This window comes from Hyaena hyaena, unplaced genomic scaffold, assembly GCF_003009895.1.
Source record: "Hyaena hyaena isolate Hyena2069 unplaced genomic scaffold, ASM300989v1 scaffold_1253, whole genome shotgun sequence".
Taxonomy (NCBI): domain Eukaryota; kingdom Metazoa; phylum Chordata; class Mammalia; order Carnivora; family Hyaenidae; genus Hyaena; species Hyaena hyaena.
The window spans coordinates 371,618-399,268 of NW_024081892.1; the positions used below are offsets into that span (position 1 = coordinate 371,618).

Genomic DNA, 27,651 nt, shown 5'->3' on the forward strand with positions numbered 1-27,651 from the left:
CTCCTGGACACTGTCCTGGGCTGTAGAATAGCAAACATTCTGACCAGACCTACATCCTCACTCCCACGCGGCAGGCCCCATGCCTTCAGCCTGGGTATGATATGCCAGGTTATCCCAGAAGATGTGAGATCAGGGCTGGATTTACAAGGCACTAGGAGCTTCCTTCTCCCAGAGTCTCCCCTTACATTAAAACATTTGTCTTGGGCTAGAGCACTAATCAAGAAATTGCTGCTGTGATGTAGATATCTCTGCGAGGGTTCACCCTTCTACACTGGAGGAGCTTCTGGATCTGGATTAAGTGCTCCATCTGTTACCAGGCAAGGCCCAGAAGGCATGAGCTGAGGAGTGAGGTGACAGTAACGTGGGTTCAGGAGCACCTGACAGGGAGGAGTATAGCAGGGCGCCGGGGGAGACCGATGGTGTTGACCCCGGCTGTGCTGCCGGAGCGTGCCTCTGGCCAGAGCGGACCGCGAGCATCCCCCCCCCCCCCGCTCCACCCTCAGTAGCTTGGCATTGGCCATAATGGGAGTCTTTAGATTACTTCCGGGTCTGCAAACCCTACAGATGAGGGTCTCCCTCACCCCCAGGAGAGCTGTTCTTTAACCTCCTACCAGCGCATCTCTGGCAGCAGCCATACTGATTCTCACACTTACCTGTCAGGTGTGCCTCCGTCCTAGCAGATCGCTTGCTTCCCCCTGCTTGTTCTCCGGCCCCCAGGCTTGAGGGGCTGGGGCCCAGAGCAAGAGCAAGGTGGTATCCAGATGTGTTTGAAGCTGTGCAGGTGGTAGAAGCCGTGAGAGGTGAAGGTATATATCACCCTGTTCTTCCTACACATGCACTTGCTGCCCCCACTGGCAGCTGTTAGCACCAAAAGGCAAAACAAAACCCGGAATGATGACAAACTATTAACTTGTTTTTTCAGCTTGCCGATTTTTGTACCCTCTCCATACAGGATTGAGTGTCAAGTAGACTTTATCTCTTTAGAACATTTATCAAGTGTTATATTTCAGAATTCTGTGCATGTCTATCACCTTCTCCCTGGATCCAGTCTTCTCATTTCTGGAGACACTGACCTCCATTAGTAGCTTCCGCCTTGCTCTAGGCTCTGGATCCAGCTCTGCTTTCATGGTTTTCTGTCCATAGCGTTCCCATTACCATTTTGTGGTCCCTGGGTTTGACACAGCTGTTACTTTGTGTTATTCCCCCAATGCTGACAGCTGGCCTACCCGTGATGTGCCAATTTCTGACCTTCTGTCTTTGGACCTGAGACTTCCATGTCAAGAGATTTCCATGGAAACCAAAACAAAGAGGAAGCAAAGACTCTGTTCTGGAGTTTGTCTGCTGTTGGCCATATTTTATGTCCATCTTGCAACAGGTCATTCGTGTCTCATCCCCAGACAGGACTTTGCTGTAGGCATGTCACCTCACCTCTGGTCAGCAAGAAGCAGGGCCTGGAATGCAGCTGACTTCAAGTTTACTCTCATGGGATGCTAATCATTAGGGACTAGTTCATTGCTGTCAGAGACAAATGACTTATTTAAGATTAAACCAAAGAAAGGAAGAAAAGAGTATACAGAATTATTGAGGGGCAAAGGGCTGAACCAGATGATCTCTTGAATAATTTCAAAGTTCTGGGTCACTTCACCATGGATATCAAGCTGCTTCCTGCACCATCAGGACAGGATGGGTCTCTGCTTCCTCTGATCTTTGCATCCTTCCATGTGCTCTCTCTGGGCTTCACTCTTAATATTTATTGCCTGATATTATCATGTGTCTTGGGTATATGCCTTTTTCCCCAACTAGATTGTGGACTCCTTAATGACAAGGGGCTTCCTTAGAGCTCCTCAGCTCTCCTTTGGGATCTAAGACAGCACCTTGCACAGAGTAGATTACTCGCCAATATTGGTTAATTGCATCAAAAATGTTTTTAGTTGAAGTAGAATGAAAACTCACTGTATGCAATAACTAGGGAGCCATATCCTTGCCCTGGAAATGTACAAGTAGATGCTAGGTAGCCACTTACCTGTGATGCTTTTAGGAAGAAACGATGCAAGAGATAGAAGGTTGGGGTAGAAAATGTCAAAGGTCTTCTCCACCCCGAAATTGTTTGATTCCATAAAGTATAGCCATTGCCACCACTGAGTCTAATGATGGAAAATGGGATTTTTGGTTCATAGACAAATGACTGTCTAGAAACCACATGGCTTTTCTTTTTCCACAGGTTGGGTGGGTCTTTAACTAGCATACTTTCCTAGCAGCATGCATTACTTCCCAAGTCTAGTGATAGATTATATAAGATTGACATTTTGTACCCACTGAGGTTTCAACCCTTTAAAGAAGTCTCCCCTAAAGCGTGAGGAGGAGCAGATGGTACTGAGAAAATATGCACATTTTATTATGCATTGCACATTTTACTTATTAGAATTTTTAGTATGACACCCTGCATTTTTTAAAGCCTAAAGATGCAAACAAAATGAAATTATTCATTGAAATATTTAAATCAGCTTACAGCAATTATATCAAAATATCAAAATTAAATCTTGCAGTCTGGAAGGTAAATTCCCGTTGACCACCCACTTAGAAATATGACTTTCAATGGGAGGCACTTCCCCTCAAAAAGGAAGAAGTGCTTGTTCTGTGAGATGAAGTCAGGAAGGGAATGCACCCTAAAAAGGTTGCAGGGAGGCCCAAGAGTGCGCTGGGGAGATGTGGTGGTAAGGAGTGCGAGTGAACACGCAGCAATTGTCCTGGTGAAACAGGAGAACCAAGAAAGGGATTTTGGATGTAGGTACAGAGTTCTTCTTCCCTCACCCCATTCCTGCCTCCCTTTGCCGAGTCATCCCCTCCTGGCCTTACCATTTGCCAGCCCTCACTCCTACAGAGCCACAGTGGGGGAACTTTACGGAACTCTGGCAGAGGGGGTACAAAGCGAAAGTGGAGAGTGAATACGGTTTCAAATCTTGGGCACAGTCCCCCTTCTTATCCGAAGGGCAACTTTAACGATCACTATCAATCAGCCAGGGCATATAAGAGTTTTTCAGAAATTACCAGGAGTAAAAAGCTTTTCTTCCAAATGTGCATTGATTCCAACCCAGTATCCCAGAGCATCTCTTAGACTCCACCATGAGCACTGGAAGAGACCTTAAAGCTCATCTCCTTCAGCCCACTCATCTAACACTTGAGTTCCCTGTCCTAACAAATGGCCGTGCAGTGGGCAGCTGAGTGTAGTGGAAAGAGCTGGCGTTCTGGAATCAGACAGACCTGGAGGCAGATTCTAACTCTTTGCTTGTCTCTTTGACCCAGAACAGATTACCTCATCTTCTATACTTTGACTTCTTCAGCTATAAGATCTGAACAATACCAGCACTGCTGAATTATTTTAAGAATTAGAAATAGCATCATGAAGGTGCTTAGCACAACCCCTGGTATTGGTAGGACTTCAACAGATACTAGCTGCTGAGCCAGTTACAGTGATGTAATTAAGTGTCCGTCTGCAGCCACCGTGTCACCGTCCCTGTGATGTCCCTGTGACAATGGCGTGCCTCCAATGTCAGGCAGTCCTGTTGGCTCGCAGCTCCTGCTCCCTGCGGTGCTCAGTCCTCTTTCTTTCTCATCCTCTTCTGGTTCATCCTCTCTGGTCCTGCCATTTGTGGCCCCGGAGAGCAAATCTAGCCCTTCTCCCACACACGGTACTCCAGATCTGTGAAGACAGTCCTAGGATCCCTCTAGTTTGCTCGGTGGCACACCTAGTTAGCTCCTCGAATCCTTCCATATGGCACTTGGTTTTGATCTCCCCCAGGACACTTCTAAGCCCCTTTCCCTAATACATGAGCATGCGTGGAAGCATGCTGGCCCGCCACAAAGAACAGTGGAGAGAGCAAGCCTGTCCGCTTGGAAAAGCCTGCAACTGTGTCTGTGGCTCCTGGGAATATTCCAGTCCATACCCTACAAATACGTTTCAGTTCTCCTGCTTTTTACCATAGTATCTGGAACGTGATACTACTACCCCGGTGAGGAAAACAGCATTATAAAAGCTCTGTTGTCCGATGCTGAATTGAGAAGTTACCTTCCCTCATAACTGTGGTAAGACCTGGTTGCGTTATTAGCCCCTGCCCCCATTTTTCACCTTCTCTGTGTGATATATTTCTTGCAACTTTAAGGTCCCTGCTCCTTCACTGGACACTCTGCAGTGTCACTTGCTCTGGCCAGCAGAATAAGGCAGAAGTGACAGCATGCCAGGTCCAAGCCGAGGCTTAAGAGGCCTTCAGTATTTCCAGTTGCCCTGCCGTAACCATGAAAGAACACATGCAACTAGCCCACTGGTCCAAGGCAGCTGGGGGCCTGCGGAACAGAGGGCCCCAGCAAGGCCCAGCCTCTATCAGCCGACCCCCAGCCACTTCACAGGCACTGGAGAAAAAAAATAATTGATTACTTTTTAAAGTCACTGAGCGTTGGGGTGGTTTGTAATGTGGAATTTTTGTGGCAAGAGATAACTATTACAGAAGGTAACCAGAAAAGAGAGAGAGAGGAAAACTAACCAGTTCCACGTAGTTGCCGCATAAACACCCTTGCTGTGAGCATTTTTACCACAAGCATTTTCACTGCATAACTAATCAGCTAAAACACAATTTTACCATAAAAGGCAAAATCGCAAAAAAAGCAAAAGACAGATATTCATTAAAAACATGACAAATGAGTAACAAAATTAAAAACACTATTGCAAAATGCGAAATATTTGAGTACATTTAAAATGTGTATTGGCCATACTCTGTGTATTATATCTAAGCATAGTCTTCAAAGTCTTTCAGTCATAGAGTTATCCTCCTTCTTTTTCTTTTGCTTGATTTGTCTCATGGCTAAAATTTCTTCCTTCGTTAAGAAAGGTACCCATTTCCAAATACTAGGATGCATACTTGTAGCTGAGATTTGTGTTGCGTTGTTGAAGCCTTCCCTACTGTCACATGTTCTTGGCATATTCTTGCATGTCCACTAGCAGACATTACAAAGTTTGGTAGAAAATAGGGGTTCAAAACTCGGTGCTACTATATAGACCATTATGAGGACTGAGATTTATAGCCTGTAAAAATGGGAGTACTATGTGAAAGAGAGATGAAGCCAAACTTTCCACCGTTTTTTTTTTTTAATCTTGTACAACAAAATGGCCTTATAGCCAATTAGTTATGCGACAGAAATGCTTGTGGCAAAGATGCTCATGGTGAAGATACCCAACATTATATTAACCGTGTATCACTAAATTGAGAAGAATTAGTGAAAGATTAACAGAACTATAACCAACCTAACTAAATACTTCATAAAGATGATTTGCCGAGTTTTTTTTAAAGTTCATTTATTTTGAGAGAGAGGGAGAGAAAGTGTGAGCAGGGGAAGGGCAGAGAGAGGGAGAGAGAGAATCCCAAACAGGCTCCGTGTCATCGTCAGCCTGACTCAGGGCTCAGTCCCACGAACCATGAGATCATGACCTGAGCCAAAGTCAAGATTTGGATGCTTAACTGATGGAGCCGTCCAGGCACCCCAGTTTGTCAAGTTGTAACCTTGAGAAAATAAGTGTATGGATTATGTATCTCATCAGTGAAATAGCCAATGACAAAAGCAAACTGAATATCCAAAGCCACATGAAAAGTTAAGGGTTCTCCTATTTGATACAGTTCACTCATATTGACTCAACAAGTGTTTAATGAATCCCTGCGATGTAGCCTCACTGTTCTGGGCCCTGGAAATAGGGTCATGGGGAAAACAGGGCTCAGGTCCCATGAAGCTTATATTCTAGTGGAGACTCAGAAAATAACAATTAAACAGAAAGGTATATGAATGGTAAGTGCTCTAATAATGAATGGTAAGTGCTCTGCTGAATCTCGGGCAGGGGAATGGCTACCTTAGATAGTTTAAGGAAGACCTCTCCAGGGATGTGACGGTGAAACTGAGACCCGAATGACATGAATAGGTCAAGGGAGGAAAGACCACTTTGCAGGAAATATCAAATGCAAAGGCCACGAGGTGTATGAATAACCTTGGAAGGTCTGAGCTGTAAATAGAGGGATGAATGGGAGTGATGTGGTACGAAATGCGGTGGGGGATGGTAGAAAGGGCCAGACCATAGGGAGCCTCACTGGCCACAGCAAGGATTTTGGGTTTTGTTACAAGAGTAATGGAGTCTGTGAAAGTGAATGAAGCACGTGACCTGGTTTGTGGGTTTTAGGGGCTCACTCTTGACGTGTGTGTGGAGAATAAATTGGAATAGGGGAAGTAGGGGGTCTTTTATATTACTCTTCGTGGTACTGGCTACAACGAGAATGTGTGATGGCAAGGATGGAGAGAAATGGATTGGCTGGAGGTAACTTTTGTAAGTAGAATTGAATACCTGCTGATGGATTGGGTGTGAGGGAAAGTGACAAATTAAGGATGACTCCTAGGTTTCCTGTTGGGGTGACTGAGGGTGGTTGGTGATGTCGTTTCCTGAGAGGAAGAGGAATGGGCTGGGGGCGGGGGGAGAGAGAGAGGTCAAGAGTTTTGTTGGGATGAGTTAATTAAGTTTGAAATTGGACATCTGAGTAGCTTTGCCAGGGAAGATATTGGACATGTTAGTTAGGTACTCAGGCTTCAGATAAGAGTTGGGCAGTCACCAGCCAACAGATGGGACTTTCGCCATAGAACTAGATGAGTTCACCTAGGAAAAAGTTAAATTTTTCAATTTAAAATTTAACAAGTTTCAAAAATTTTAAATTGTTTTGAAAAGAAGTGGGAGGATTGAGCCACAGAGCGTGGTGACATTTAAATGCTCAGCAGAGGAAGAGGAGACAGAAGATGAGCGTGAGAGAGAAGCTGAGATAGTGTGATGTCGTGGAAGCCAAAAGAAGCAAGTGTTCCAGAAGAGAGGGTTGTTGGGTTGGGTTGGGTTGGGTTGAATGCAACTTGACTCATAAAGTTAACGTGAAGCCTGAGGAACAAACTATTGGATTTGGCAATGTAGAGCTGGTTGGTGACCCTGAAAATAAAATATTTACTGGGAAGACAGAGATAAAAGTCAAAATGGAATGGTTGAGAATGAATAGCAGGTGAGAAATTGATGACACTGAGGTTCTGCTACAAAGAGGAACAGAGAAATGGAGAAGTCTTAGAGGTGGTGAGAGCTTAAGATTTTGTTTCATTTTGTTTTAAATAGGAGATGAGGGGGCATGTTTAAATGCCATGGATAGTAAGGCAGGAGAGAAAGAGAGGAGTTGAGAATACAGAAGAGAAAGTGGACGAAAGCAGGATCATCACCCTAGGGAATGGAGGAGATCCTGAGCACAGTGGAAGCCTTGGCCTCTGAAAGTCCTCTCGTGGAAACGGGAAGGCAGGCAGTGAGGGCAAGAGCAAGTGCACGAATCAGTGGGGTTGGTGAGGGGAAGGTAAGTGTTCATGTCCATTAACTTCTGTTTTCTGAGTGAACCGTGACTTTTGGTCATGATTTGAGGACGAGCCAGGACTTTGTAAATCCTGAGCCCAGGTGCACTGTGTCCTTCGTTTATCATGTGGTGCCATTGGAGAGAATGAAAATGACAACCCCTCTTGCACAGTGTGTTTTAAAGAGCTGTGAAATGGTAGGGCACGTTGCGTCCGTTCTTCCATCTGATACTGTGACCTAAATCATTCAAGTTCCCATCAGAGAAGCAAATTCACATGGTTTGTTTAAATGAAAGCACTCGAACGAAGGAACTACTTACAGAGATGAGGGTGGACTTAAGGGATGCTGCATCCAGGCTGTCAACAACCAGAAGTTATCCCATCCCCCCACCCCCAACCCCTAGGGCCACAGGGTCCAGGGAGATGAAAAGTGTGAGATCCAGTGAGAGCTGGAGTTGTGAGGGAGTGGCCAGCCAGTGCGGTCATTCACTGAAGAGGCCAGTAGTTGCCGTCTGAGAAATAGCACCAAAGTAGAGAGGGGATGAGAGAGAAAACCCTGAGTGCTCTCCCCTCCCATCTCTTGCTGATGCTTCCCCATGGCTGAACCCAACTGGAAGCTGGCAAGGGTTATGCAATCCAGGGTGAAGGACAGAGAATAGATCTGGCAGCACATAACCAGCACTTCATGCCATATATGTCGAAAAGATTTTGCAAACCACTCCGAGGGGAATACTTATACCCAGTGGCAGTGTATAGAATGCATCTCATTATTTGGTTCCTGCTGAGATTTGGAAAACCTAGCTAACCATGATCTTTGAAATGAACCATCATGGATACGTATAACCCACCCATAATCTCCAAATGTAATGTTTGCCCATAGTCTTCCTCCTTTATTTTCATCCAGAGGCATGTTGCCATAAAACTAGGAAAGCTTGTATTTCAGGGCCCCTCAGTGGCATGAATACCCCCCAAGGCTATGGGAGAGCCCAAGTCATTCATTCATGTCATCATGTTCTTGTAAATTTTCCAAAAATAATATGTTTACCTATAATCTGTTAAGGCTGCATTTTTTTACTTTGACCCTAGAAAGGAACCCCCTCCCATTATATGCACTTTAGGCCCCACAAAACTTGTATCTGCTTCTACTTCCAAAAGACTTAAGTATACAGTTCAGAGTTTATCCCTTTCCCACGGTCCTCTCATCTTTCAGGTGGCATGATTAATGAACATCAAAATGGACAATTTGGGAAGGGGGAATGCAGCAGGAGGGTAAGAAGCAGAGAAGGGAGGGGTGCGCAGTGCCCGAGACAGAAGAGCACTGGGTGGAGCACCTCCTCTCCGGCCATCCACCTTCAAGTGATGGAGGGCTGTTACGTGTCCTGCAGGGGACTCATCGCTCCTGGGGCCTTGCTGAGATGCTGCTCTTTATGTTTTCAGATGCAGATGGAAACCTGTGTCGGAGTAACCAACTCTTGCAAGTCATGCTGACCATGCACCGAATTATCATTTCCTCTGCTGAGCTGCTGCAAAAAGTTATCACCCTATATCCTTTTGCACAGTGACTTACGGTCCGCAAGTGGGATTCATTTGAAAGATCTCTTGAGATTTGAACTATGCTTTCAGTTTGATTGGTTTGGAATAACCCTGAGGGGTAAATGGGTCCAAATGTCCTTTGAGAGGTATAGAGTGTGTCGGTGTGTCTGTGTGCACACACACATGTATGTGTCATTTCCATTGAGTGGGGACCATGGTATCAATGCTGATTCCTGTGGCAGTAGTCAAATCAACAGGCAAACGCAGTGGTCTTCAGCGTGTCTCGCTAGTAAAGCTCCTTGTCCTGTAGGTTAGAAGCCCTATTCATCTGTGCAAACGGACAGGGGTGCAGCCCTGACTCAAATGAGAAACTGGCTCTCCAGTCCAGTTCTTCAGTTTTCCCCGGGTTCTGAAGAGAGCTTCATGACCCCAGTCTTTGGAGAGCCCGCCGGTGCTTCTGCTTCAGACCTGGGTGGCTCTCAGCCCAGCAGACCTGGCTGGGCTTTAACCTTCTTCTGGGGTGTGAAGTGAGTAGGGTGGAGAAAGGAGCCTACCCTCTCCCCCTCGCAGGTGACAGTGTAAGCTGTGGTCCCGGAGAGAAAGGGCTGTAGGTGGGGTGAGAAGCCTGGGTCCCTGGCACTGAGTCACGAGGGGTGGCTCTTCTGACCCTTCACTCCTCCCCCACCCCTCCCTTTTCATCTCATGGACACAGGAAAATAAAAGCCACCAGAAGAGACAGAATCTCTTCTGTAACCCTACTTATAAATCTTTACCTCTCAGCTCAAAGGAGGGGTTTCCAGCAGCATTCCAAGGCCGGAGTGCTGGGAGAGGTCTCTGGAATAGGAGGTGCAGGTCGTGAGGGGGTGTCTGGTCTGCAGAGGATTTTTAAACCATCCTAAAGCTGACTCACAGTCTTTCCACTTTTTATTAACTGCCTGTGCCAGCAGTTCCAAACAATTTCGATGACTTAAAAACTGCTCAGTTTGTCTAAGGACTAAATTGTGACCCTGGCTGCCCCCACGGTGGGCAGACCCCTCTCCCCTCCCCCTGCTCACTCCCACAGCCCACAGGTGTGACCCCTCACCGCTGTCCCTTTCCTCCACTTTCACCTCTGCCTTCTCAGTGGCACCTGCCCCTCGGCCTAAAACGTATTCAAGTCTCCCCAGCCTAAAAATAAACTCGCAGCCTTGCCTTCCCTCCGTTCCATTGTTAGGGTTAGAAATTTGATGCACAAATGTCTTAAAATAGTCTGCACTCACTATCTCCAATCTCTCAACTCCCACTCCTTACCTGAGCCGGGGCCCCCACCCCTGCACCCAGACTTTCTTCTGATGTCACCAGTGGCCTCCTGGTGGCCGAGCCCAGCCCTTTGCTGTCCTTACTTACTCGGCTTCTCCAATCCCTCGGCCGCAGGGCTCCTCGGCGGTGTCCCCCTGGCTATCCTGCCCCCTGGGCTGCCCCTCCTCCAACTTCCCACCTGGTGCCTTCGCTGAGCGCCCCTTAAATAGGGGGACAGCGTCCTGCTTTACTTCTCACTCCACCTCCATCCCTCGGTACCGTGAACTTTTAAAATCTGTGTTTCTTTAACCCGAACCGTTTTGTAAAAAATATCTGGACCAGTTTGTCCTGCCAGTGCTTGACTCTTAATATGCTCAAGACTTAATCGATTTTCTCACCACCTTCAATCCCCAACTGCTGCCCATTAATTCTGCTCTGACACCTGCATTTTCAGTTTCAGTTTCAGTGCACGGTGTCATTGCCCATCCAGGCGCCCAAACCACAGACATCAGAAGCACACTTGATTCCTTGATTCCTCCCTGCCTTTCGCCTCCTACAGAGTCCATTACTCAGTCCCAGGGCTTCTGCTTCAGAAGTGACTCTCCGCAGCTTTCTTCTCTCCATCCCCCCCAACAGGGGCTTCGTGTGGGCTTGCGTCTCCTCTCCTAGGCCCCTCTCCGTCCTGGACTGCCGTTCTCCCGCACGTGCCAGTTCCCGAGCCACCTGCGACACTACTTTCCTGAGGAGCACATCACGCAGGCCATTGCTGGAGAGCCCCTGCCCACCCCTCAGCCTCCAGGACAAGGTGTCCCCCGTGTGAGCCGGGGTGTCCATTCAGCTGCACCCTGCAGCTCTCGCAGAAGCCCTTTCTCTCCAACCCTGAACTGCTCGGTACCCCAGGTGGAACCGGTCCTCTTACAGCCCCTGTGCCTGGGATGCCTTTCCCTCCGCCCTCACCGCCTAGCAGACTCTTTCAGGATCCCTCTGTGAAGTCGTTCATGACCTTTTCAGCCTTCCACACATCCCCCCCCTTTTATGGATACATCTTGTTTTTAAATAATGCTTTGAAAATCTAATTCCTGTGACTTTAGTTTTGTATCGCTTATGTCAGTGTGTCTCACCTCTCTGGTCTGGATGTAGCCTGCCTTGAAAATCTTTCCATCCGTGACTGCAGGAAGTGTGAGGTATTTCTATTCCGTTAGCTGAATAAATTGATGCACCAAGACTTCAGTCTGAGTTATGCCATGTGATACACATGTGCTCTGATCTTTATAGATGACTGTTTCGAGTAAATTGCAGAAACTTTGTGTCTAGCTGTTATAGCTTGGTTTGTGTTAGTGATGTAGGAAGTTGCAAAGGTACTAAAAATTAATTTAACTACAAGTCAATTTAAGAAAAAATATAAACATATTTTTAAAAAATATTAAAAATATATACACTGTAACCCATTTACATGTGTCCCCGACTCATCCGTGTGTCCATCAACATCCGGAACCAAGGCTTACTTATCTTTGTTTCTTAAAAAAAAAATTGTAATGTTTGTCTGTTTTTGAGAGAGACACAGAGTGAGCGGGGGAGGGGCAGAGAGAGAGAGAGAGAAAGAGGGAGGCACAGAATCCAAAGCAGGCTCCAGGATCTGAGCTGTCAGCACAGCTGCTTTGAACCCCCGAGCGGTGAGATCTAGGCCTGAGCCGAAGTCGGACTCTTAACTGACTGAGCCACCCAGGCGCCCCGTCTTTGTTTCTTTAGATCTTAACTCAGAGGCCGTCTCATGATAGGACACAATAAATGTTGCCTTACTATTAGTGCAAAGCCTTGGGTACTCTTTCTATATTGGGACTTGTAGGTGAGAAATTCAGGCTTTACTCAGGTCTGGGGTGGAGGAAGAGATTCTAAGAAGGGAATATGAAATAAGGCTGCCAACCATTGAAACCCAGGTTAAACACTGGAGGCAGAATGATTTTCTCTTCATGCGTGTATCTCTGTTTTCTAACCTGGGAGTAATAGAATTATTAGTTAAATAAGCTCAAGGTTTCCTGATGTTCCCTGATTTTTCACTGTTAAAAGGGAGATTTTAAAACATGCTTTGAATGGTTCAAATGCCTGAAAAGTACAGTCAGAACTGGACTGTACTTCATAAAGTCACGGTACCAGCTGCGAAGAGAAGGAAAATATGTGGAGCCTGAAGCTTCCAGCAAACAATGACCTTAACCCTTGCGAGGCAGACCCCTGAGTCTCTTCTACTGGCCTGCATGTGCTGGGCCTTTCCTTCCTCTCCTGAAGGGAGAAGGCAGGCGCCCTGCCTCACGTCAGGCAGGGCTGCCTTCGCTGTGGCTCAGAGGCTCTGATGAGCAGGGCGGTTGTGTCCTTAGGGTGGGCATCCTGCCTGCCTGCCCCCTGCCCGTGAGCGCCGCGTGCACACTGACCGGCTCACACAGGTCCTGACCTGCACGTGGCCCTGATCCCGCAGGGATGGATGGTCACAGGGAGGGACCAGGAGGGACTGGGAGGAAGAGAGGTCCACAGTAAAGGGCACCATGTTGATAGATCCACTTGGTTGTTTTAAAAGAGAAGTTTGTGTTCCATGCCTTCCTCATTAGAAAGGAAGACAAATAAAAATTTCAACTAGTACATCAAGTAATAGAAGTAAAGAACCTGAGACCTGTTTCTCTAGAATGTGCCTCGTGCTTGAGTCTCTTGGCACCGAAGGCAGGCATTTCCTCAGCAGTGCAGCCTGAGAAATGTGAAGTCGTCTTGTGTTCACTCTTCACTTCTAGGCCCCACAAAGGGCAGGCATCAGAGCCTTATATTTCATGTAGTTTGCTCGTTGGCTGGAATTATTTTTATTATCTGTGTTGTTAGCCATGTGGGTTTTTCTGTTTTGTTTTTGTTTTGGTACTTCTGAGGATAGATTTTATAGGCAGTAAGTCTATTAAAACTTAGTTTTTAAATTAAAGTCATTTTACTAAAAGTACATGTTTTACAACTGTAGCTCTTCTTTTTTGGGATTCAGGTTTAGTTTGCAGGTATTGTTCTTTCTATAAGCCCGACATGTTTCAGCAAGCATTTTTAAGGGACCTTGAAAAATGTTTGGTTAATTTGAATAATGGTAATTAACTAAGTACTTCCAATGATTTTAAACTACAATTATGAATTTTAAATTTTGGATTATTTTTAAATACGTCAGATGCCTTCCTGAATTCTAAATGGTTTTTATAACTAGTATATTGGAGTTATAAACAGTTACCATTATTTTAGAAGTTCCAAAACTATGATTAAACTTAGCAAGATTTCAATTTAAAAGCACACGTCTAAAGCAATTATATATTCCACATCAAAGTTTCAAGACTCTCCTTCTACTGTGCTCTTAAACATTATAGGGAGATAAAAGCCCCAAATGCTCAGATTCCTTCCTAATCAAAAAAAAAAAAAAAAACACTAATCCTAAGATGTGGACTTTTCCTTTTCTGTATTTACCTGTAAATTTTCCAGAGATTTAGAATACACGTGCCCACTAAAGGAAGACCACTGCCCTCCCATTGAGATCTCTGCCAGCTCACTCACGGGACTCCTCCCAGGGACCCAACTGGGAATCACTGAACCCTATATTGCAGTTATGATGGCAGAGTTTTTAAAGGGGAAAGAAGGCATCGCCTCGTGGCGCGTACAGTGCACATAGCTTGCTTCCTTAGTCTGTTGACCAAAGATGATAGACCCACCCGGGTTCACCATTGGATTGGATTTCCCACTTCCCTGGCTCATAAAAGAAATATTCTTTCCACATATTTCTAAAGATCTGCAAACTTAATCGGATCTCCCTATTCTTTCATATCCTTAGGATGGCAACCTTTGCATGGAATGTTCCAAATGCCATGGATCCTTAACCATGATCTCTGATTATATTTTGGATCGTTCACATGGATTTGTCTGACTTGCCTTCACAGCTTCCAAGGTCCATCTACTGAGCCCCTTAGGCATATGTTACCATTTTTGACATTACTACTCTTAATGATCATGACAGTATGTCTGAATATTGATTTCCCTTCTAACTGACAGCACAAATTGTTTATCCATCACTGGAAACAGAGAAGAAAGGTCTCCTCTTTTTAAGTTGTTTCAATGGGACCCCTCATCTCCTGGGTATGAGCAGAGCTCATTTGCCCCTTCTTCACTTCATAGAGGCCACCTGTGCTGGGACCTTTCCACACTGTTGGCTTCCCACTTCTCCTTCTGCAGAGGAGATGTTGGGACCTCTTTCCATAAGCCATGTCAGTGTGAGCTGCATAGAAGGTCACCACTGTCACCCTTTCAGGGTGATAATACGCAGACAGATGCACACATCAAATTGATTTTTATCCTATGGCCAGAAGGAGAACAACACATTTGCGGGGGGGCGGGGGGGTAGTTTTGGCAAATAATTCCAAAGATAAGAAATTGTGTGGTTTCTGTAACAGAGGCCTCTATTTCCCTTAACCACAGCCCCACCTATAAGGATGCCTTGGCCAAGAACTCGCCAGGGCTTTGCCTAAAGATCTGCTATTTTGTAAGGTAACATTTCTGGGTGCAGTTGGGACTTGTGGAATGAGGTGAAATGACAGCCTGAAGCACGGGGTGTTAGTTCCTTCCTCTTGCTCCCCATCTATCCCATCCTGTGCATACACCCACTCTGGGCACACTGTAAAGGGCAGTGCTGCATGCTGGAGACTCCTTTGCAGAGCAGTGTTTTTCTAGCGTGCCTGAGCTTTACTATTTCAGACCAGCCTTTCCTTCAGTCTTATGGCATGTTGATATTAAATGACAGTAGGAAGAGATACAGAATAAAGGAAGGATCTCTTCGTTTTCTCATTTTTACTCCTAATTATAAAAGTAGCACAGATCTTATTAGAGCATTGTAAAAAGACAGAAAAGAGTCTAACTGTAGTAATAGTTATTCATAGACCGCCACCCATTTTGGAATATTTCCTGTCCTTTTTCTAAGCAGATTTTTTTTTAACATAGCTGAGGTCAAACTATATAGAGAATTTTGTGTCCTGTATTTTTCACTTAACTTTAAATCAGAGGAATCCTCTTCAGTCATTAAAAACTTGCTGTAGACCGTATTTTCAATGGCCACATGATATTCTAAAATCTGACAGAGTGTAACTTAAAGATGCACTCCCCCATCTTCAGACACAGCTGTGCCTCCTTATAATTATCTCTGATACACATGCTTGTGCCTAAATCTTTGACCTGGCTTTTTCTGTTAGGATTCATTCCTCCTATCACAGAGGACTGCCAGCAGGCGGTTTTCTTGCCATCCCCCACCCCCTTGTATTCTGTATATAGAATATATAGTCTATAGTCCCAGGCATATAGAAGGGCAAGCCAGCCTGTACCTTTCCCTGATTCCTCTTGAGGAAGAACCCACCAAAGCATGAGTCCTTGGCTGCAGGTTTTGGATTGTTTTTAGTTTTTGTTGTTTAACTCCCACCTTGCAGGTACTGGATCACAGAATTCTGGATCATGTTTAAAATGGACGCCAGCCTGACACACACTATGGAGGAGTTCCAGGAACTGGTGAAGGCTAATGGGGAGGAGATACACTGCCGCCTGATTGACACGACCCAGATGTGAGTGTCCCGTTCTGGCTGAAGTTACCACACCACCTCCCTCCTGCACTACCTCTGACGGCTGCTGCTTCCCCACTCAGAGAAGCCCCTACACAGGCTCAGACTGCGTCTGACAATCTGAAAAGTGAAAAGACTGACGCTTAACAGGAAAGCAGAGATGCCCCCAGTGACAAAGTTTTAAGTGATTAATATCCAAGAGCAGGAGAAAAAAAAACGTCCCAGTGAAAAAGAAATCGGGTAGCAAGATATTGACCAAACTGTATCCAGAGCCTGAGAAGCTGAAATCACCTGCCTAAACTTCCTCAGCAGCAAATGCCTCAGGCGCAGGCTCTTGTCAGTGGGGAAGGGACAGGGGAAGATGCATTGAGGAGAGGGTTTCTAACCTGGATGGGCGTCCGTGACCTGTGCTTAAACTTGCCGAGATGGGAAGGCTCGCAGGGATATTTCAGATCTTTCCTTGGATTTCTTATCTGTGAGCCTGGCCCACTCTGGAACCATGAGAGCCTTCCCTAAGTCAGGGAGAGGACGGTGCGCATGCACACCGCGGGCTAGGTTTCCTCAAGGTGGCCACTTTATTTTGGAATACTCCACATCCCTGGGATATAGAATTCTAGGACTGAGGCATATTCTGGAGATCATTTGATCCAACGCCCCGGGAAACAGAGGCTCGGCAAGGTCATCTGGGGTCACAAAGTTAGTGGCAGAGCAGCAGCAGGACTGTGACAGCCCTGGCGACGCGCTGTCCCATAGCCACACAGAAGTGACTTCAGAATCACCTTCTGTGATTCTTTCTGTAAGCCAGTTTGGATTCTCTGTACTTCTCTGCATAGAATTTACAACTTGAAAGATAAAATTTCAAAGCGGGGGACCTGGGGGGTTCAGTCACTTAAGTGTCTGACTTCGGCTCAATCTCAGTCTGTGGGTCCGAGCCCCACTGCTTCAGATCTCTCTCCCTCTCTGCTCCCGCCCCACTCATACACTCTCTCTCGGTCTTTCTCTCTCTCTCAAAAATAAATAAAACTTAAAACTTATTTTAAAAATATAAAGGGGCTCCTGGGTGGCTCAGTCAGTTAAGCGTCCGACTTCAGCTCAGGTCATGATCTCATGGTTTGTGGGTTCAAGCCCCGTGTCGGGCTCTGTGCTGACAGCTCAGAGCCTGGATCCTGATTCAGATTTTGTATCTCCCTCTCTCCCTGACCTTCCCCTGCTCACACTCTCTCTCTCTCTCTCTCTCTCTGAAATTGAAAAAAAATTTTTTTTTAATATATAAAATAAAATTTCAAAGTAACAGTGTTCTCATTTTGAAGTTAGAGAACCAGGAGCACAGGGCAGTTCTCACACCCCCGTCTCTTCGGCCCAGTATGTCCTAGCTGACTTCTTCCTACCAGGGTTTCCCACAGTAGGTTCTTCAAGAAGCAGTCGGTGGGATATCGCCTCACCAGATCTGCTTGAGAAGCAGTGAGTGGGGCTCCCCTTGTGCAGTCTGTCTCCCTTGTGTTCGTTAGCCAATGGGGCTACAGAATTTGTAGCATTTCCCAGCCTTATTTGGGCACAGAACCCTTTGTCATGAGACAAGGCGCTCCTGAATAGCAGTTGGGGAAACACACATCTGCACCCTGCTACCTCTCAAAATGCGGCTGCTTCCTTCTGCTTCCTTAATGAGGGGAATTGAACCTAAGCACACGGATCTGTTTTAAGAAAATGTGGGGAGTATGGGGGAGCGCTCTAGGGTTAGCTGAGCTTCCTTGGTCATTTCGGTGGTCGGGAATGTCTGAGGGAAATGCCACAGGTCTGCTCAGAGTGACCACGCGGTCCTGCACGTGATCCCTGAAGCACGTCCTCTCTCATCCCTATGGTTCTCTGCACTCTCCCGGCACGAAAGCTGCCCTGCTGCCTTGGGATCGCCAACCCGAGTCCTCATCACCCTCAGGAGAACGAAGGGACGCATGGAAGGCATGGAGACAGCAGACATTCCAGGGGACAAAGGAGAGCAAGGACCAAAGGCCAGGAAACTCTGACCGATGCCCGGACTGTCTTTCCCATGGCCTTAGACGCATTCCACCCAGTTCCCATGACATGCTTAGAGGGTTCATTGAAAACCAGCAAGGCTTTCCTCTTTGGTGCCCTAGGGGAAAAAAAATTGATTTGAGGAAAGTGTTCATGCTTTCTTTGGTCGAGGACACTTAGCTAATGGTGCTTTGTATAGTCTTGTTAATTAAAAAATAATTCTTACTCTTTTTCCCCGTCTTCTCCCATTCATGTTTACCCAAAAAAGCAATGCCCGTGACTGGTCCAGGAAACTGACTCAAAGGATAAAATCAAACACCAGCAAGAAGCGTAAAGTCTCCCTGCTCTTCGACCACCTAGAACCAGAAGAGCTATCCGAGCACCTCACCTACCTTGAATTCAAGTCCTTCCGGAGGATATCCGTATGTACCCAAGGGGTGGGAGGGAAACTTCCCTGCGCTGTTTCAGAAAATAAGCAGAGCAATTCAACAGCCCATCTACATTCTAACCTTGGAGCTCCCCCCACCCCCGCCCCCTTGTCCCAGAGCTCAGGCTTTCCCATCAGACTGTGTACAGAGTCTAGAAAATAAGTACACTGGATACTTCTGTTTCTCTGCTGTGTTCCCCACCTCCTGTCTTCCATGCCACCCCACCACTCGAGTGACATTTCTGTGGGCACAGGGAATACCCTGTACACATACATACACAAGTGTACACACACACACACACCTACCTCTCTTACCCTTGATGACCATTAGGCTTCCAGAATTTTATTTTTCCTTAAAAAAAATTAGGATATGTCCTCTCAGAGTTTTATTCCAGGATAGGCTTTGAATGGCTCTGGGAAATCCTAAAATAAAGTAGATGCTAATGGTCTAGCCCAGAATATACCTCAGTTCTTGAAAGAGTGCTGACAGGCCCAGCAGTCAGTCCCCCATGATTCTAGAGATTAACCATGCTGGCCCAAACCTTGCTCCTTAAAACTCCATATGTGATAGCAAAGAATGCTGATTCTGTACAAGAGAACTTGTCAGCATGTCCGATGCCAACCGACCCTCGCTGGCCAATATGCTTTCCTGAGACGTGACACCCTTAGTCCACTCTGTGTCTACCCCTACCAGAAGACAGTCTTCAGCTTCGCTCTAAAAACACAGAGTACCTAGTTGCTGCACGTATTTCTTAGAATGAACTGTGGTCCCCAGATGAGGGGACGGGGGCTGCTCATAAAGTGGCCTACACAAAGTCCCTCGGCCTGTTGGAGTCAGAGCTGGGGCTGGGGCCACATGCCTCTTTGTCACTCAGCACCAATTTATTGAGCCTGCTTGTATCTGGAAGGAGAACTACAAAGCAGGTTAAGGAGGCTACTTCATCTTTTCTCCCATGATGCTGACATGATCGTGTTTTCACACAGCCGTGAGGCCATTCAGCCAGCCACCTGCCCCAGGTCCCATGTGGAAATAAGCCTCCAAGCACTGATTCAGTGGCACCCCCCGACCAGAGACCCCCAGGCCCCGACTGGGGAGCTCCCCCTGGGGTTTCCATTTGGCAGTGCGTCCTGTGTCACAGGGAGGGACTTTGAAAGGAGCCACTTATCACACGGGGAGTCTGAGCTGTGCCGGCCCCAGCTGGTGCAGTAGCTCCTGCACTCCTGTCTCAGACCCCAGGAGGCAGAAGGAAGAAAACGCGTTGAACGCGTTGAACCGGGACTCTGAGCTAGAGCTCTGCCAGAGCTGAGACCAAGTTCTCTTTGCAAATGAAAGCATCCATTTAAATTTTCATTTCTTTGGGGTGGCAAGATGCCTCCCCAGAAGAGGACTTGGGTTCACTAAGGTACACACTTCTAAGCAGTTTTCCCAACAATAGTGTTCCTCCAACATAGAGGTGGAGGGAAATTTCAGTCTGCTGTGAACTGAGTGGCATTTGCTATTTTCTGCTTATGATAGTACTTATTACAGTGCTAATTGTACTAAAAAATAAGTGGATTCGGTGTTATAAAGTGGGAAGGGTATATGAATGTAGTCACTGGAATGAGTCATGGGAACTTTCAGAACCAGTAAGATTGCTTATGTGTCCTTTTTTTTCATGTTTATTTATTTTGAAAGGGGGAGGAGCAGCCCTTGGGGGTGGGGAGAGGGGCAGAGAGAGACCGGTAGAGAGAGAATCCCAAGCAGGCCCCACAGCTCTCAGCGCAGAGGGCCATGCAGGATTCAGACTCACAAACTGTGAGATCATGACCTGAGCCAAAACCAAGAGTCAGACACTTAACTGGCTGAGCTACCCAGGTGCCCCAGCTTATGTGTCCACCTTGAATACTTTTGGTCGGCTCCTATTTTTCCACCCATCAGCAATCGCAGCACAGCAAAATGGGGCTCGGTTAATTTGCATGTATTTGATTAAGGTTAGTTTTTCTCATCAGTGTACTGCTTACACATCAGGCAGGACTGAGGTTCGTATACTGAAGTAACAACCCCCCCCCCCCCCCCAGTCTCAGTGGTTTAACAAGGCAAGTGTATTTCTTACTGACAGCAGAGGACTAAGATGGGTCAGCAGGGCCTCTGTGGATCCCAGTCACTCAGGGTCCCAGAAGCGGGAGGCTTCATCTTGACACGAATTTCTGCCATCTCTGCACCACTGGAAAGACAACCTGGTGGGTCATTCATGGGCTCGTACAGCTTTCCCTCAAATGCCCTTCGCTTCCACTTACGTTCTCCTGGCTAAACCAGGTCACATCTGATTTCAAAACGGGGAGTTCAGAAGCAGAGAGCTCAAAATCCCTGGGAAGCCACACCGAAAGCTCCCACCGGCCTGGTGGAGCAGAGCAGACGGCTCGTCCCTCATGGTCACACTATCTGAACAGGATTGTTTGTGACGGGGACAAGAGCTGCAGTCATTGCGTAGACAGTGATCTTCTGAGACATTTCCAGTTTCACATAAGCTGTTCACCGTCAGCCATTGTCAGTACTGTTGTCCAGTTGGAAAATTGTGGTCACTAAGTAATAGCTAAGCAGGTTTTATGTACCCCACTCACGTGGCCTCTGGCCGAGCTGGTGAGTCAAAGGAAATCCTAACAGTTTGTTTCAGCATGAGGTTAATAATTATCCTATCAGTAGCTCTACACGTGTGCAGCGCTCTAAAAATGTAAAGTGCTTTCACACATTGTTGTGTTCATAACAATTCCATGACCTGGATAGGACAGATTTTATTATCCCGGTTTTTAAAAATGTTTATTTCTGAGAGGGAGTGAGAACATGAGCAGGGCGGGGGCAGAGAGGGGGAGAGGACCCAAAGCAGGCTCCGTGCTCACAACCGAGAGCATAATGCGGGGCTCAAACTCACGAACCATGAGACCATGACCTGAGCTGAAGTCAGATGCTAAACCAACCGAGCCACCCAGGTGCCCATATTATCCTGTTTTTAAGTTAAGGAAACTTAAAAACTTAAGTTGGGTGTGCAGGGGTAGGGAAAGAGAGAGAAGATTTTTGTGAGAGGATTATCTGTTCCCCTTAACTTCAGCAACAGAGCTGGAACTAGTACAGATCTTATTTGACTCAAGTTGAAAATATCATTAAGTGGAAAATGCATGTAACACATCTAAGCTGTAAGCCTAGCCTACCTTCAATATGCGCAGAGCACTTACATTAGCCTACAGTTGGGGAAAATCATCTGATGCAGAGCCTGTTTGTAATAAAATGTTGAGTATCTCCTGTAGGTTATTGAATACTGAAAGTACAAAACAAGGGTTAGAGGACTACAGATGGTTGTAAGCGCATCGGTTGTTTACCCTCCTGATCACGTGGCCGCCTGGGAGCTGCAGCTGGCTGCCCAGCATCATGAGTTTTGCACTGCATATGGCCAGTCTGGGAAAAGGTCCAGATTCAAAATTCGAAGTATGGTTTCTCACGAATGCATATGGCTTTTATAGCATTGTACAATAATTAAAAAAATATATATCCTAAAACCATTCTGCTCAAGGACTAGCTATACTGTATTATATTCTTTAGAATGTAGAATGGACAGAATCAATATCTACTCAAATACGTTATGTGGATTAACTAGTGTGTACACATCCACTTAGGCCTAATGACTTTTGATGTAGAGAGGCCACGGTGTGGGTGGAATCAGAAAGATTTCCTTCCCACCATTCTTGTCAGCCAAGTGGAAGACTTGCAAGGCTAGGACCAAGAGCTCTCCTGTCCCACAGCATCTACTGAGCAGAGGGGATGTGCCCCTCGGATCTCCCAGAATACCAGCAGCAGTCCTGACTGGTTTCTTTCCCCCCAGTTCTCCGATTATCAGAATTATCTTGTGAATAGCTGCGTGAAGGAGAACCCCACCATGGAGCGGTCCATTGCCCTGTGTAACGGCATCTCCCAGTGGGTACAGCTGATGGTCCTCAGCCGCCCTACCCCACAGCTCCGGGCAGAAGTCTTCATCAAGTTCATCCAGGTGGCTCAGGTGGGTGACTAGAGTAAGAATTTAGGCCTGAGCAATGAGCTGAAGTACCCTCCCTTTCCTCCTGTCTAGTCTATTGATTAGGGCTGCTTTCCCCTCCTAAACCACAGTGGAGTTTATGTGCCTTGAACTATATGGTGAAAGTCATACATACGATCTTAGGGGTCAGGATACAGTTTTAGGTGCTTGTCAGTAGGTGCTTACTAGCCTACATCGTTTCCCCCAATCTGGCCCAAACAGCAAAGGAAAGGGAAATTTCCCAGGAATTACTGGAGTTGGACCACCTCAGTTCTGAGGTCTCTGAGCCCATATTGTGTTGAATGGCAGTGTTTAATGTCTGAGAGCAGTTTAAGCCTTTGGTAAGAGGAAAACAGGTAGTATGAGCCCATAATTGAAATTCCCCAGAGATTCTGCCTCCTCTCCCAGTTACTGTCCTGCATAAACACTGGCAGTACACAGGAGAAAAGACAAAGTCTTTGTCTTTAAAAGTAAGTCTGGTTATTTGGGATGACAGATATAAAATATTAGCTGTAGGTGGTCAGGACCAGTGTTTCTCAAAGTCAGTACGTGGCCCACCTGCTCTGATATTAACTAAATGTTTATCCCTAAGGTCAGCCCCAGAATAGAATCAGAATAGCTGTGCTTGGATCCAGAAACTGTTGTGTTAAACAAGTACTTGGGGCAGTTCTTAGAAACCGCTGATGTAGGGGGTGGTCCACAGATCCAGTGCAATAAAGGAGGAAGATGTGACACCGTGTGAAATTTGGGACCTTTGGTCTGAAAGTAAGCCTAAGGGGGGAAATGGTCTGAGAACTGCAGCACCGCCTTGCTAGGTTTTGACCGGTCCTAGGAAGACTCACCTCACAGAGTTGAGAGGCATGTAACTGACATGTACATTGACTACTCTGATCTATTTTGTGTCACAGAAGCTCCACCAGCTACAGAACTTCAATACGTTGATGGCCGTGATAGGTGGGTTGTGTCACAGCTCAATCTCCAGGCTCAAGGAGACAAGTTCGCACGTCCCGCATGAAATCAACAAGGTCAGTGCTGCTGCCTCTTCCAGGGTCCCTTCGTACCATTCCCACGACAAGCATCAACACTCCCCCCTGGGAGGCAACCCAGAGAGCCTTTCCAAAGCACATCACCCTTTGTCAGTTAGGCAAACTGCCAGGGAGACAAACCCCAAAAGAACCCATGGGATGGGACCGTCCCAAGTCTGAGAGTCACTGTGATCAGTCTGTGCTCAGTGTTATAAAACGTTCCAGCTGGTCACTTAGAAGAATGTATCTCTCTCTCCTGTACTCATATGAATATACAGAGTTACCGTCTTTAATATCAACTCTTGCTCCAGCAGCTTGTTCCAAACCGTTCTCCTAAAAGAAATAGTCCTTCAGTTTGCACTACAGCTCAGTTTGCACATCAAACGTGTACAGCAAGCCACACATTAGAAACCTACCTATCCTGATCCCTTGGAGAATGACATTCTGGAGAGTTGAAAATGACCTTTACAGGTGCCATTTTATAATAGATAGTGTTTTATTGAGGAATATTTTTCTTAAACATCCTATGCACTTTTCTATATTCTTCTTAGGCCACGATTTTATTAAAGAAATTCCAGTGTTTAAAATAGTTATTTTGTGCTGTAACATGTTAGTGGTTAGTCTTAACTTCCCATCTTTGCCTGTGAGGAAGCCGGTCATCCTGCCTGGGGATTCAGGTTCCGCAAACTGCCGCCTTGAGCCAGGCGTGTTTGTTGAGAACACAGAGCAGCCATGCCCCTTCCTGAGCTGGCACTCTCATGAAGAGCTCCCAGGGCCCCGGCCTCACCTTCCCACATGACCTCTGCTGGGAACTGGTCTGTTCGTTCAGTCTCTGGTTCAGGATTTCAGTCTGTGAGGGGAATGTCACCACTTCCTTGCCATAGGCCTGTTGTGAGAACCGCTGAGAAGGCTCACAGAGCGCGGCCTAAGTAAGATGACCGCGCAGTAGACCCTTGAAGCTCCGGGATGTTCCCCTGCCCGCAACACAGTCAGCACTTCCAACACCACATTCCACACACGTCTCTGGAAGCATTCAGAGGATACCAGGGAGGGGAACTGCATGGCGTGGGGACAGAGGTCAGGGGACACTTAGTATTTGCTGTATATTCTTGTACCTTCTTCACTGTTATCTCAGGTTATTTTCATTTTTAATTTCAGTATAAAAATAAGACCCTGCTTAAACTTTCCCAGTTATGTATTACAATCAAGTACAGCATACTTTGTGTTTGTAAATACACTTTGACATTTGAAATAAGCTAGGGATTTAATCTGAGAGTCACAGACTGCAGCTTTTAGATGCCCGGCAGATTAGGGATGAAATCATGGGAGGGGCCAAGAAGCAGCACAGTGGCTGCTACAGGCAGTCTGCCCTGCCGGGTGGGCTCCTGTGACTGCGTCTCCTATTTTGTAGGTTTTGGGGGAGATGACTGAGCTGCTGTCCTCCTGTAGAAACTATGACAACTACCGGCGAGCCTATGGCGAGTGCACCCAATTCAAGATCCCCATCCTGGGGGTGCACCTCAAGGATCTCATCTCCCTGTACGAAGCCATGCCCGATTACCTGGAGGATGGGAAGGTGAACGTCCACAAGCTGCTGGCCCTTTATAATCATATCAACGAACTGGTCCAGCTGCAAGAGGTGGCGCCCCCCTTGGAGGCCAACAAGGACTTGGTGCACCTGCTGACGGTGAGGCTCACACGGGAGGCAGTTGCTGAGGACTGTCTGCATGCCACACCACTCTCTGCACCTGACCTAATACTAGCTCAGTTAACTCTCATAAAAACACGATGGATAGATAACTATCATTATCTCCATTTTATGGACATGGATACAGAGGCACAAGGATAGAATTCGTCAGAGGACAATTATGATTAAGCAGCAGAACCTGGGTTCACACCCACGTGGTGGGACTCCAGACGTTGTGCTCCTAAGCAGTATGCCCTTCAGACTTCTAGAATTGTTTTCTGCCCACAGCTATAAAAGCAATCCTAAACGTTGTGGTAGGAGGCTGATAGCAAATTAGGCTATAGAGCTTCATAAGAGATGGAGACAGTATTTTCTCATTTTAAAAGGGTACGGCAGTGAGTACAAAAAGCAAACAAAACAGAGGCATTCGAGTCAAGATAGGCAAATACTTGTGCTGGTGAAGGAGACCAGGCTGAGGTCAGATAAACTCCCTTCCAGAACCACAATTCTGTAGCTCACCACTGTGTGACTGTGGGCATGTAACTCTAAATCTGTTTCCTCCTCTGTAAATCAGAGACTAGTCTCTGGGATAACTTGTAACTTCAGTTCTAAAATACAACTTTTTATCTGCACTATTGCAGAAGGGAGTAACGATAGCCTCTTCCTTCCTCACATGATGATTCTGGTAGCGCCCAAGGGTTCACATCCAGCTGGGGCCTAACCTTATTAACCCTTTTGCTAATTGGCCAGGTGACTGTGGCGGGTCTTGGCCTTAGACATTGTTAAAAAGATGCACCAAATCTTAACTTTTTTGTATCGCTAACCATGTGATGAAAAGTGAACATTCTTCCCAGAAAAATATACATGAGTTCTGGACCTCCTGAAGCCATCCACAGACTCATGGTTATGAACAAGACGAGTTCCAAGATCTCTCCCCTCTAAAATTTTAGTTCTGAGATCTGTAAGATTAACTCCTAATATCACTTAATAATACCTGTTGCCATTTAAAGTGGTTTGTTGTTGAGAACAAGTGAGGTGTGGACCATCTGACCACACAGGGCCTTTTGCCTAAGCTCTACATACAGGATTAGGTATTAAATCATATCTTAAAAGAGGACATCTTGAAACTTCTCCCAAATTTAAAAACATTTTAATAAGAAGGAACTAATGTTTGCCCTAGTGCAGTAGCAAGTGTTTACACCCTCTAAGCTTTGTGAATTTTAAAACCGAACTCAGAGCCTAGAAGAGTAAACGACAGGAGAGGAAGTATCGAGAAAGAAACACATCAGCCTCGGGAAAGGCAGATAGCATCCCAGCAATGAGCCATGTTCTGCTTTGCTCCGCAGTTGTCCTTAGACCTCTACTACACTGAAGACGAAATCTATGAGCTTTCCTATGCCCGGGAACCGAGGAACCACAGAGCCCCAGTGAGTGTGTCATATTTGTATGCTGACATTCCTGCATGTAACAGGTGCTTTACAGGCTGCTCCTCGAGGTCGTCTTAAGGAACAAATCTTTATGTGATAAGTATTATGTTTCTACTATGTGCCCAACCTCGTGCTAGGAAGAGAGAAAACTTCACCCTACATATGAAAAGTAGTTCTTGGCCAGAAAGAGCCTGCAGTCTACTTGGAGGGATGAGACTAATATAGGAGCCATAAATATATGCCCTAAGCACATCCCAATGAGAGGTGCAACCAGTCACTGGTTTACAGACAGGGGAGAGAGAGAGACAGAGTCGTGAGCCATAGTGACAGCTTTTTCCTAGTATCCCCACGTCAGTTGTTTCTCTTATTTTTTGATGATGATAATATGTATACTAGTTAGTAAAGCTCAATTATCCTATATTCGTCTGGGTCAGAGAGAGCAGTCTTCTGAGTCTTTTGACCTGTTGTGCTGCAAAGTCCTCAAAAACAGTGCCGTGTTGGCACTGCACGGAAGAATCTGTGCAGGCTGTCTGGCCCCGCCTCTTGTACAGGCAGGTGAAAATTTCACTTTTCCTTGGGAAGGACCAGAATTCCCCTACAGTCTCCAGAGAAGCTGCCCAGTCCCCAAATAGTACTTGAGGGGAGAGAGCTACCCACACATAAGAAATCTCACTTCTCTGATCAGGTGGTGAGATGATATGGTCTCTACAACAGAAAGATCAAGTTCTAGCTCCTACTACAATTGAAAGCTGTTCACTGAAAGTATTTGGCAGGTACCACTTTCAGGGTGTTAGAGGGCATCTCAATGGAAAGGACACCATCTCCCATTTGGGTCAAGTCTCAAATATTTAGGAATGGATTCCCTCTCTGCTTGTCTACTAGACCTCAGACTTTTTTCCTTGTGTTGTCCTCCTTTTTAACTATTTTTCATCTCATCCTCCCCTTTACTAACTACTAAGTAGAGAACAGAGAGGAAATTTAAATGATCCACTGTACTTTTCCTGATAGTTTGATCAAAAGTTTAATGGAGAGGGAATGGAGAAGTTTAAATATATATGAGGAGCACTTTGTCAGCTGTGAAGCACAACAGTTGTTTTTAGCCAAGATTACAGTTCTAGATTCCAGTTCCACGGACTCTCAGCTCCTGGCCCTTGCACACAGTTGAGGGCAGTCCACAGATGCAGCCATCAGGTAGTGGGAAAGTAAGTGGC

At 46.3% G+C, this 27,651-nt stretch overlaps 1 protein-coding gene across 2 annotated transcripts in view; it reads left to right on the top strand.

The window, feature by feature from the left end:
- The window catches only part of RASGRP1 (RAS guanyl releasing protein 1), a 78,591-nt gene that overhangs the window by 35,526 nt on the left and 15,414 nt on the right, over positions 1-27,651 (top strand). The window contains exons 2-10 of one of the 2 annotated variants that reach the window (XM_039223070.1): positions 7,181-7,409; positions 8,842-8,947; positions 14,701-14,763; positions 15,693-15,824; positions 18,100-18,253; positions 22,113-22,286; positions 23,210-23,326; positions 24,738-25,013; positions 26,360-26,440. In XM_039223070.1, the coding sequence (XP_039079001.1) occupies positions 8,886-8,947; positions 14,701-14,763; positions 15,693-15,824; positions 18,100-18,253; positions 22,113-22,286; positions 23,210-23,326; positions 24,738-25,013; positions 26,360-26,440 (1,059 nt within the window). In that variant the 5' untranslated portion in view covers positions 7,181-7,409; positions 8,842-8,885. The remainder of the gene's footprint in view (positions 1-7,180; positions 7,410-8,841; positions 8,948-14,700; positions 14,764-15,692; positions 15,825-18,099; positions 18,254-22,112; positions 22,287-23,209; positions 23,327-24,737; positions 25,014-26,359; positions 26,441-27,651) is intronic. The other variant, XM_039223069.1, reaches the window with a different exon arrangement.